The 13,327-nt window shown below is 30.2% G+C and overlaps 2 protein-coding genes across 2 annotated transcripts; both read left to right on the top strand.

Annotated features, from left to right (window-relative positions):
* Nucleotides 1-11,132: 11,132 nt before the first annotated feature.
* Nucleotides 11,133-11,497, top strand: TVAGG3_0710430 (uncharacterized protein; the record flags this gene model as incomplete). Its single annotated transcript, XM_051243753.1, has 1 exon — nt 11,162-11,497. One exon carries the CDS (start codon nt 11,162-11,164, stop codon nt 11,495-11,497), a length of 336 nt encoding a protein of 111 aa, XP_051090340.1.
* A 292-nt stretch (nt 11,498-11,789) lies between these two features.
* TVAGG3_0710420 (immunoglobulins domain-containing protein) lies at nt 11,790-13,042 on the top strand (the record flags this gene model as incomplete). The annotated part of the gene is made up of 1 exon (XM_051243752.1): nt 11,790-12,773. One exon carries the CDS (start codon nt 11,790-11,792, stop codon nt 12,771-12,773), a length of 984 nt encoding a protein of 327 aa, XP_051090339.1.
* Nucleotides 13,043-13,327: the final 285 nt, after the last annotated feature.

The following is a 13,327-nucleotide window of genomic DNA, read 5'->3' as shown; positions in this document are numbered from 1 at the left end:
AGAGATATGTTGGCCAAAAATTTTTCGTGTTATTTTGTTTGTGTTCAGCATAAATTATGTACGTTGAAACTTATGAAAGATAAAGCATTTTTTATCATTATATAAAGATATACCAAAAACAAATATTGATAAAATTTAAAAAAAATGTGTATTTTAGTGGGTATTATTCTGGCCAATGCCCATTTTTAAACGATTTAATATTGGACCATATCAATAGCCGACTCAATGTAAAATTTAGATATATTTTTTCATTATTCAAAACTTTGATAAAATTTAGTATAATGAATGATTTTGTTTCGTGTATGATACAGAAATGAAAAAGCATTGATATAATATACATTTTGCATTTTTTTCAAGAATGTTAGAGGTACATCTACATAAAAAATCGGATTCGAATTGCGATACTGCATCAAATTGTTGCACATCTGATAGGATTCTAAAAGAGTAAAGTTAATTTTTTTGTGTTTTTTTAAGTTTGGGCCTTAGTAAAAACGCCATCTTGAGCAATATTTTTGGGACGAGATAGGCCTTATTTGGCTTACAGTAGACACTTAAAATAAAAATTCTCTGAAATTTTAGAATCTATACTTATACAATGTACTTATGTTAATTCTAGAAAAAACTTAGAATGTGTTTGGTTAGATATTAAGTTTTTTAGATTAATATTTTAACATTTTGATAAAACAAGCATTTGTTCCATTTTAGAATCGCCATTGAACTCTAGTTTGACTAATATGATGTTGTATGATCAAATAAATTCTAACTTCATGAGATAAATTTTGAATTAGAAAATGCGATATCTGACTCAAATTATTTATCTGAACACATTTAACATTCAATGATAAACTAAAGTACTATACAGCAGATTCGATTTGGCTTATATTTTATATAATTCAAGCAAATAATCCTATATAAAATTGTGCTATTTCACGTTGCTCAAAGATGTATTGAACATTCCCTACTGTGTTATTGATAAAATTAGATATAGATTCTAATGTAATCGATATTTTGAAAATTCATAATATATTTGTCTTGGTTTGGCATTTGATCGTGTTGAAACCGGAATTGCAATATAATAAATATCTAAATATATAACTATCAAAATATGAGCTATAGATTTTTAAATTATTCTCCTGAATATGAGTGACTAACATAATTATATTGAATTGAGTAGTATAAGAATCATAAATATTAGAATCTTGACGATAATTTATTATAAACTTTTATAGGAAACAAGATTATAAATGATGATGAAAATAAAGATTAAATTTAAAATCTGAAAATTTGAAAACATTAAGTGTATATGATAGCATTACAAAATTAAATTTTATTGGAAGAGGAAATAGAGGAATTAGAAGTATTATGAAGAAAATAAAATAAGATATAAAAACAAGATTCTATTAAATGAGTTAATTTATAGAAAGGAATAACAGTGTGAATGTAGTTAAATGAATGTTTTCATGATGTATTATTGAAATCTTAAGTTTTGTTAAGAAGATAATAAGGGAATCAAATTTTGTATTAGAAGTTTTGACTGACAAGAGTGTATTGTGCACTCTTGTCGGTCTGCATGTCTCTATTCCCGGGAGACATTGTCACTGCATGTCTCTCCAGAATGAGACAATCTTCCGCATTCATATAACTTGAATGCGGAAGTTGACCGACAAGAGTGTTATTGTGCACTCTTGTCGGTCTGCAATGTCTCCATTCCGGGAGACATTGTCACTGCATGTCTCCCAGAATGAGACAATCTTCTGCAATCAGAATGTGGTTGCAAAACTTTGACCGACAAGAGTGCACAATACACTCTTGTCGGTCTGCATGTCTCATTCCTGGAACATTGCACTGCATGTCTCCCAGAATGAGACAATTTGTTGCAATCAGAAATGTGATTGCAAAAGTTTGAACCGACAAGAGTATATTATGCACTCTTGTCGGTCTGCATGTCTCATTCCGGGAGACATTGTCACTGCATGTCTCCCAGAATGAGACAATCTTCCGCATTCATAACTTGAATGGCGGAAGTTTTGACCGACAAGAGTGTATTTGTGCACTCTGTTCGGTCTAAATGTATCTTACAAATCAAAGACACTTTCATACAATCTTTTCGAAGTTAAAAAAAAATTTAATTCGTTTAGAATATGAATTAAAATTTTGTAACTCAGTTTTGTTATTATGGAATCACCTTGTTCGAACTCTAAGATTTTACCCTTGTGATAAGTTCAAACTATAATTGATCAATTGCCAGAATTGTTAGAAAGTTCTAAGGAACTTCAAAGAAAAATTGTTCTAGTAAATGAAAACGACATGCAAACGCAAAGTATAAATTAAGAGTGATGATGAAAGACTTCTAACAGATATCAGAGAAAAAATATAAATTTTGCGATTTATATTTCAAAAAATACAATAACACGCGATTAACATCAGAAGGATTGTATCAACTTAATGAGTTGAAAGATATACTAGAATCATTGCAGTCTAACAATTCGAACGCAGAACAAATAAATATTTATAAAGTTCAGAAATTCATCAACAAATTCGAGATGTCATCCTTCAAGCTTATGGATAAAATAAGATCATGTCTCAAAAGCAATGAAGATGTCAATGCTTTTTTTGATAAAGTAGTATACCCAAAGTTCATGGAAACATATCAGGGCGAAATGGCACCATGTCCTGCGAAGGTAATACTAGATTTTATGGATTATATCGTTCAAACATTTTTTCGGAAAGTTAGTTGGAAATCTATTATTCAAAGTCGAATCATCTGAACTCTTCGCAAGCAAATCTGAGTTCCTCATTTCAAGAACGATGCCAGAATGAAATGAGGAAAAGATTGTCTCTCCGTATTAAGGACATCATGGACTTAGTTTTAGTGAACAAATCGAAGATCGATATGGAGTCATCAAGAATTCTTGACTCGGAAAGCTAAACATATTTGTGGGTTCACGGAAGCTTTTACAGGATCAAGCAATCGAACAGATTCCAGAATTCGCAGAGCATCTCCGCACAGGAGTGAAATCGTATGACTTCGAGAATCTCGAGATCGAATTCTGTGATAACTACAAAGCGACTGTCGAACCAAAAGTGAACGGCGTCGAATTTGGAGAGATATTATCATTGAAGAAAGGAGAAGAAACAGTCTAAGATATTTCATCAAAGCTTTCTCTGGTTATCCAATCAAGAATCATCGTCAGGATCAAAAGATATTTGGTCATCAGAGATGATATCTGATTGTGATGAATGATCCTTTTCCTCCTTTCCACTATCGTCATCCGAACTTAAGAGATCCTTTTGTATACAAAATCCTCGAAAGTCTTGGTGTTGGTCCACATGTAGAATCATCATAAATCACATACATCTCATGCGGATTTTATATTGCTACACGAGATTTAACATATGGAACCAAACATTTATCGAACTTGGAAGTACTAAAACTCGTGCAGATTTGGATTGGTTCATGAAGAATCAACTTCTACTTTTTCCAAATCAATATGGCCATATTAAAGAAAATCTTACGACACTTGATGTTATTGAAAGAATATTATGTTTAGCAGATTTACATAAGCATAATGTGGGACTTTTGTTGATGGGATCTGACAAATATCGTTTGGTAGATTTTGTCAATAATGTTCTATTTTAAATCCACAAATTATCGATTTTAAGTTTATAGAATGAAAGAATGGCAAAGAGAGTATCTTGGAAGACAGTTTGAGATGGAGATAATCATGTGAATATAAGGAACATGCATAATACCAAAGTTGATCCAGTTCAGACACACGAAGAGAAGTTCTATATGGGTTCAAAAGCAATAAAAACAATTCAAGAGATATTAGGAAAGTTGATTCCAATCGAAAATCCACATGATTCTCAAGATGTTGATGAAATACAACTCAAGGAGTTGTTGAAACAGAAATTTTCAGAAATCAAAACATTGCTTTTCAACGGAGAGATGATTTGCCTGTTCTTGGTATAGAACTAATGCAGAGCTTATTGGATACAAGTTCAAAATTTGTGAAGAAGATCAAAAGAAAGAAGGAAAGTATCGCAAATATGTCGAGGATTCATTAGAAGATCTTGATGATTACTGCAAAGATGTAATTTTATTACTATCACATCCTTAAAAACTATATCCTTGACAAATATCATGAGTATTATGATGAAGATGGAAACTCAAGAAAACAAATACTTAATTTATATCAAAACTTTGTAAAAATGTAATTCATCAAAATTCTGTATTCTGTATATTTTTTTAGATTTCTCCAAATAATTTACTATTCTACTCTTTATCTCAATCTAATCATCTAATTGGTTGGCACTGCATGAAAAATTATAAAGAGTAATATTTTTTGTATAAATAGCTGAATTTATAATTGGTTATGTCCTAAAAATTAAAAAAAATCTCAAATATCTAGTTAAGTATGCCAACAGCTATATTTGAATTGATAATTCATTTTAAAGATTTATAATAGTTGTTTAAACAGCTTAACAACATCATCCAAACAGATATTTCAAATGGAGCAGATATCAATACTAACACAAAAGATGGATGGACCCTCTTCATTATTCAGCCAGGAATAATAGCAAAGAAACAGTCGAAATTTTTTATTTCAAATGGATCAGATATCAATGCAAGCAAGAGATTTAATAAGAATAAAATTGAAATAAATAGTAAAAAATGTTTTGAATGGAAATCCAAATTATTCTGCATGAATTCTTTTTCAGAAGATTATTATATCTTTTTTGAAGATGCAGTTGTTTGATTAATGATTTTCTAATTCAGAAATGAGCATCCAGTTATCAGGAACCAGAACCAATTATAAAATTTACTTTTCTGGTTTACTTACTCTTAATATATATTAATAATATAAATCTTTTATTTATATCAATCAAACTAAATGCAAGTATTTTTATTTCAAAGAGTGTGATACACAATCTTGATGTTTCTCTTATTTTTTGTGATACCTATTATACCTTCAGTGATGAAATTCTTAATAATTTCATAGTTTTGAGCGATTTCATCGCGGTATTTGTAAAGCTCATTCAATGCTTTGCGATAATTTTCTTCAGTGAATCCAATTAATTCCCAATTGCTTCTGTTCCTGATAACTGGATGCTCATTTTCTGATGTTAAACATTGCTTCTATTTTTTGTGCTTCATTATTCAATAACTCTCTGAATTTGATTACATCAGTATCATCTGAACATCCTACATAAGACCAAGGCATGTCTGAATATCTTTGAGAGCATTAAATGTAAGCAAATATTTATCCTTTTCTGTCTTATTTTGGAGAGAATCAACAAAATAAAAGATGTGTAATTGCTGAGGGAACTTATTCCATCCATAAAATTCTCCTAAGATCTTCATCGAATTTTCTTTCTTTGAACCAATACCGAAATCAATAATGTAAGGATCTAATTCTGAATATTAGTATCATTATTTTATTTCCGGACATCCATTTTTTCAACAAATCCGATATTATACATCGTTCATATCGGATAGCAACATGATACGTATAATAATATCAACTTTTGTAATCTTTTGATATAAATTTTGCTTGTCTTTTGATTGTTCAAAAATTGAATTGTATTTTTTTAAATTCGAAAACATTATAAAGCTGTTATTATCTTTGCTTAAGCTTCAGTGGCGATATAAAATCCGCGAGAAATAAAAGAGATTGATAATAAAATGTGAAAATGGGCCTATTCCAAAGTGTTCAAGAATTTTATAAGCAAAAAGGTTCGCCAGATAAGGAAGAGAATATGAATCAAGAAAAGTAGTAGTTTTGATTGCTTCTTCTTTTTTTGATTTCTGTTGAGTTTTCTTTTTGTTTCTTAATTGGATATTGTTTCATATCCTTTAATAAAATATTGTTCAGTTAAGTTTTCACATTCATTTAATAATGAAAGAACAATTCCAAATGCATCACCATTCTTTTTTGCTTGAAGCTATTGCCTTGTAGTTATCTTTGAATAAAATTTCAAGATTATTGGTATTAATTGATGAGATCCTTCGCGCAGATGTTTCTCAAAAGGAGGTATTTGCTCAATTGCTTGATCTTCCAAAAATTTTCTTGAATTCCAATTATGTTTTTAATGATTTTGATGATAATTGAGCCGGGCTTATTCCAAACTTATCATTATCTTTTTCCTTCATATACAAAATCTACTGATGCTCTTATATGACAGAAACATCATTTCTGATATCATCATTATTTGCTCTGGAAATTAATAGTTGAGGACACTCACAAATATAGGTTAAGTTCTTCGTCTAATACCGTAAGTTGTTACCCATAAATAAGGAGTAAAATTGTTTAATAAATTGTGTCATTTTACTATTGTATGAATCTGCATTCGTAGGAGGTTGTTTCATTCCTTTTTGAAAATCTTCCAATTTTGATTTTAATACACCATTTGGTTGTATTACTTCAATTGATCTAAGTATCAAGTCATTCAGAGATAAATTCATTTTTCGAATTTCTTCAATATGCGTAAATTGTTTGGCTGGCGAATTTTGAACTAATCTAACATCTTTTGGGGTATCTTCAGAAGAATATTGTTTTAATTTATCAAATACTGGACCTAATTTTTTATGATTTTCAATTAATACTTCATATTTGTGAGCTTTTAACTTGTCAAGTCACCAATTATTTTGTTTCCTCTGTTATATTGTTCACGGATATTTACTATTTGTGAGATTAGATCATCTTTTGGATATTCAGGATCAGGAGATTGAATAAATGTTAGAATGGTGTTAGCATAATTCACTAGATCTGGTAAATAAACCTCGTAATCTTCAATTGTTGTAATTGGTATTGGTTCGTTCGACATTAAAAATTTTGTAATATGGCATAAATATAATATAATTAATCATTCAACGACTATAAAATCGATATTTCTATCTTTTAATATATTAAACTTCTGAAATATAACTTTACAATTCTAAAGGGAAACAAATTGTGAGATAAAACAAACATATTACAAAAAAAAATCGGTTTGCATTCAATTTTAAATATACATTCCTGACGGAAATAATAATTATCTAATATTATACCATCATATCAATGATGTATTTGCGAAAGGAAAAAACTTTTGTTATGAAAATTTTCATGTATATTATTTAATTTCTTTATGTTTAATACATATTAAGACTAGATGAGGGTTTTGTGAATTAAATTTGAATGAAATAAAAATTAATTTGATTATAGGAAAAGTGATGCAACTCATTTATATCAAATCACAAATAATAAAAGCAATGAAATTAATATTTTTTTTTCAACGAGTGAATTAAATTTTTTTATAAACAAATGAGTACACAAACAATATCAATAGGGCTTTAAAACATTTGTAGTAATAAATAAATATGAAACTCGTCCATGTATGCTTTTTCAGAATGGAGTTTTAGAAAATCAAAATTTTAAATATTTCCAGTATAGATGTTAATCTGAATAAACCAAAATTTCGAATATGGGACTTTTTTTGGAATTGGTATAACCGAGTTTATCAATATTGCCGATATAGGGTCGAAAAGTGACAATAGAAGAATTAACTATGAATCAGGAATCGGTTTGAATTTGGAAATATGTATAGTGTTTGCTTTATCCGAATCAAAAATTCTTGTCATAATTAAGAATTGAAAGATAGATTTGTCATCAGAATTAAATTGATGCTTCTGGAATAGGAATTAAGATGATAGAAAATATTGTTGAAGTTAGATATGTAAGATATATTGCTGATATATATAAATAAAAGATATAAAGTTGTAGAAGTCACTCAGAAAAATCAGAACGATTTTTTTTATTATAATTTTGGCATAGAAAAGTGACAAAATTTACACTTTCCGACGTTTTGTCAGGGGCGTGAAGCGACCCAAAAATGTCGGAAAAGTGTAATTCTCATATATATGATTATTTTTGCTTTTAATGCCGAACAGCATTTGAATCAAAAATAATCGTATGTCCGAGAATTATTATTTTCGTCGAGCATCATAATTATTGAATTATAACTCTATTTCCATTAATCTAAGTGCAACATTCTCATACACAACATTATTTAATAGCTCCTCATGCATAATATTATTCGATATTTAACTTCAAAATATTTGATTTTTTGCGTATTTTGAGTCAATTTTTTAGCGAAGTCAAAATCATAAACTCAAACTATTCAATTTATTTTCACCAAAAATTCCTAATAGACACATTGCAACTCAAGTATGTATCATTACAATGCAATCTCATTAATTTATCTTTTTAGAATGACGTGAAAATAAAAAATCATCATTGTCACTTTTCCGAACGAAAAATATATTTTTTCACATTTTCTTCAAGCTGTGCTCACTAAAAGTGTGATTTTATATGAACGTATATGCTTTACTATATGTGTTATATGTATATGTTATATAAAAGTATGTTTTTTTATTATGCATTCTTATATATACCTTATATAAATCATCATAGTAATATAACCATGTAGTACATATCTAGAATTTAATGTCATTTTTTGTCATATTCGCGAGTAAATATTCATTCTTATTATTAAGAAAAATATGTGTGATTTTATTATATTCTAATTCCAAATTCCACATTCCAATTTCGAATTTACTAGCAAACAATATTCTCATTCAATTATTCCTTTATTGTCACTTTTCGACCATATATCGGCAATATTGATAAACTCGGTTATACCAATTCCTAAAAAGTCTCATATTCGAAATTCTGGTTTATTCAGATTAACACCTACTGTGGATTTTCTAAAACTCCAGTATATGCAGTCTGACGGTTTCTCGCGTGTTAAGAACTGGCTCGTTTCACAATATTATTTTGCGTTTTTTTTCCGTTGTATCACTTTTATTATCTTTAGATCTCCTCCAAGATTTAAACATGGAAAAATTTAGCAGCCCTAACGTGATATCATTCAAATCTTCTTAATTTCGGTTTCAAAAAATCGAATAATATTATACTCATGAATTATCAATTAATTGAATTTATATGTCATTAATTAGTGTATAAAATAACTTGATTAAGCCAACAGCTACATAACAGTTTTGTCAGATTTTCAATATACATCAATTAACCACAGTTTGTAAATAATTTGTATTATATTAATATGTATGTCCATGATGAATGATTTTCTAAAAGTTTTGCTTTCAAATATAAGATTTCATGTCATTTGATACTAATTCATCGATTAAAATGCAAATAAATTCTTTATAAAGAAATAACTGATTTAGTACCAAGGATCTGAATATGAAATACCAAAGTAATATTCATTTTTCTACAAATATTCCTTCAATTTTGAAATTCCAAAGTAATTGCTGCAAATCGATACTGGTTACTGTTTTCAAATTCGGAATACATCAATTAAAATACATATGGATGATATACATATGAAGTATAATATTTTTTTTTTTGATAATATCTCCAAATCGATTCATTCTTTCAATGAAGATAAGATATGACTTTTCATTGATAATTTTTTTAATAAAAGTAAATGGAAGAGCCTTCATAACTTGAATGCGGAAGTTTGACCGACAAGAGTGCATTATGCACTCCTGTCGGTCTGCATGTGTCATTCTGGGAGACATTGCCTCTGCATGCCTCCCAGAATGAGACTCTCTGTTTAATTCTTTTCGAAAAATTCGATAAAAAATTTTAACAATGTTTTGTTTTTCTGTTTTATTAGCATTAATAAAGTCAGAAGTTAGTTCAATGCCAATAAACAACTTCTACGGTTCAATTATTGCACTAACACAACAATCAAAGACGTTGAATTCAGACCAACTCTTGCAAACAAAAATCAATCATTTCGTCAAGACATTTCGAAAATTCCATTAACACGATTAGAATATACAAACGATACACTTCTAGATTACGATCCAGTTAACGAAAACTTTGATTATTTAAACCTTCAATTTTCAGACACAGTTCTTTTCAATCCTGTCGAGATGCGAAACTTTGAAATTGACACATATTCACCGACAAACTATACACTTCATATTGAAAACGTTCTCGAAAAGGAATCTATCAAGATTTCAAACATTTTTACAAATTGTCCCTTTATCTTCATTGAAAAAACGAAATCAAGTACAATCAAACCAAGCGAAATATTTTCATTTACATTTAGTATCCTTTGTTCACGAGAAGGCCATTTTTCAGGAATCATTTTTGTTGTTTCCGATCATGGAACATTTCCATATTACATTGACTTCATTTGCAACCTTGTTCCAGTTATTATACCGAATCACAACACATTTATCAGGAATCAATCAACCTTTCACATTTCGATTAAATTACACAGGAACAATCGAAACATCACTTATTTACGATTCTAGTATCTTTGATCCATCACAAACAACTGTTTATTTACATCAATTCTTTTACATCCTAATCAATTAAAATTTGGAACATATTTAACATTTCTTTTCATTAAATCATATACATTCACATGCATTGTTCCAATCTATCTTCATATTGTTGACCATTCTATGATTATTTTTGGCGATTTCTTTTTTGGTTCTGGATATCCGATTTACAATACGTTAAAGTCATCAACCTTGAAAACAATACACTTAATGTTACCTTATCCAATCATTCGAAAGCAAACTGATCGTCAACCTTACAGATTGGAAAAATAATTTAGTTTCCACCATTTTCCACTAGAACAGTAGCTTATGTTGCTCTTGGAGCTCTAAAAAATTCATCATGGAACCACATAAAGTCAGGAATCGAAATGGAATATGCTTTGACGATAAATAATATTCAATACACAAAACAGTAATTTTCCGCAAATTCGGAGGCATCGCGAAATGCGCTTATTATACTCCACATGGTAACGATCTAACAACAGTCGCGCATATCTCTATTTCCAATCTTCACCCTGATCCTTTGATGATTCTTTCTGCGACGGTCGAATCCCAATATTTCTCCGTGAAAGAATTTTTCCCTCAAGTGGTTGGCCAACAAAAACTACTCAGAAGAATTTTTCATTACATTAAACAAAAATTTTGACATTTTAGAAAACAACTTTACTTAATTGTCCAAACAAACGCTTCCAGGCACAAGTTTCCGATCATACGACGTCCCATGCCTATCGAAATTACCTCAAATACCTTAATGTCTCCATTGACTCACATACCAATTCAATTAAGTTCGACAGCATCTTCAATATGTCATCGAGGACATTATCGTTCAGAGTCAAGAACAATAACCACGCCAGAATATTTTTAAAGAATGTATCTACTAGATTTCCCTGCATTTTAGTAGAAAGAATCGATCCCTACTCAGACGGAGCCATAGAACCATTCCAGACATTAATTGTATGGGTGAGAATCACTTTCGTGGCCTTTTGCAACACAAATACAACATTTACTTTCAATTTCGAACACAAGAACGTTTCAATTGGCCTATTATACAATCTACTCGCAGGAACAATGAAATTGGACATTGCTTTACGTAAAAATTTCATTATCGGAGCAGATTATGAAGGATATATATCACTGTAAAGTCAGAATTTGCAGACAATATTACGTATTCTCGATATCAAGCAAACTATCCTCAAGTGATACCTCATAAAATGCCACTCGTAATTACAAATTACAACAAAATTTGTTATCGCAACGTATAATATCTCTCTTGACGAGAATTTCCCACTCACAGCTGGATTTTTCAACATACTGAGAGAGAGTGATAATCATTGAAACTCAGAAAACGGTTGGAAAAGCTTTGGACGGGCAATTTCGTTTTTCCAATTGAAATCAAGCTCAGACTTGAAAACGGCTTCTATTTCATAGCCACATGGACAGAAATATCTCGCACGCGGCCTTTCCGCAGGGAATTATCGATTTCGGAACAATTCATGCGGATGAAATCTTCTGTAAGTCGATAAATCTACATAACCCGTTCACTAGGCCAATTGTCTTCACATTACACGATATCGTGAATGAAACGAACCCGAAATTCAACATAAAACACCGAAAAATTATTTCTATTGACAGCCACGAGACGAAAGAGTTCATGCTGACGTTCGAGGGTACTGTTCCCGGCAAGTACAACCTGGAAATACCGGTCACGACCAACTGTACACCTCCTTTTACGATAATAATTTTGGCGAATGTAGAATATCCTCGAGTTCGGTTCAGTAATGAAGATCACAACATGGTAACTAGTATAGAATTTATTGTTGGCGACGATCAGCAGTACATGTTGAATAAATGGACGAAATGCGTTTATGTGACTAATAATGCGTTCTCTCCTATCTCGATGAATAACTTGTACATCACTCCCAACATGTTCATTTCATTCCGAGCCAATAAAACCAGTTTGCAGCCTTACCAGACGACATCTGTCTGTTTCGACTTCTCATTGTGGCTTTTCGACTCGGACAAGACCGAAGGAAACATTTCTTTCACGGTTCTCGCTCAGCATTACTTGTATACACTCCCAATTTACGTTAAAATTAGCGATAAAGCCGTAAAACAAGTAAATGAAGCAGTAAACAAGACGATGAAGGTTATTTCGACGATAGGATTGATGTCACCTTTTGTGTCACTTTTGATACGTATTACTGTATTTGTATGGTTCCGAAAAGACATGAAATGGCGCGAGAGGAGAGTACAGAGAGCTGCCAAACACTACAGTGTTAAAGAGTACACAACTGCTGAAGTTCAGAAAGATGATTTGACTTCAAATCCAAAGACTCAGTGGGTGAAGAGAAGAAACTGGACTCCGAAGTCTGCAAATGACGCAACAATAGGACTGATGGCACAGCTTATACAGTAATTTTTTGTTTGTTATTTATATTTTGTTATTTTATGATATAAATATTTTTTAGTTTTTCTTCATAATGAAACTGCTCATATCGTCATTCAATTCACATTTGTATATGTTTGCCTTCAACTATTCATCTGGTATTTAAATTTTCAATTCGCTGAAAACACATGAAAACTCAATGAAAGCCAAATAAATATATTTTAAATATTAACAAAATGCTGTATCTATTATAATATTTGAACTTTATTAATCAATTATTATTTTGACACTTTACAAATATACTCTGACTCCATCAAACAAAGTTCCTCAATTTTTGTCCTCCAGGGTCCCCCAAGTGGGGGACGCAATATTCCCCCTGGGGGACAAAACGACATCCTTAGGAATACATCAATTATTAAATATTAATGGATGATAGCTATATGAAGTATAATATTTTTGATAATATCTCCAAATCGATTCATTCTTTCAATTAAGATAAAGTATGACTTTTTATTGATAATTTCTTTAATAAAAGTAAATGGAAGAGCTTTATAAATAGCTTTATAAATACTATTATCTTTAAT

Source organism: Trichomonas vaginalis, chromosome III (genome assembly GCF_026262505.1).
Source record: "Trichomonas vaginalis G3 chromosome III, whole genome shotgun sequence".
Classification (NCBI taxonomy): domain Eukaryota; phylum Parabasalia; order Trichomonadida; family Trichomonadidae; genus Trichomonas; species Trichomonas vaginalis.
This window is presented reverse-complemented; position numbering and strand designations above follow the sequence as displayed.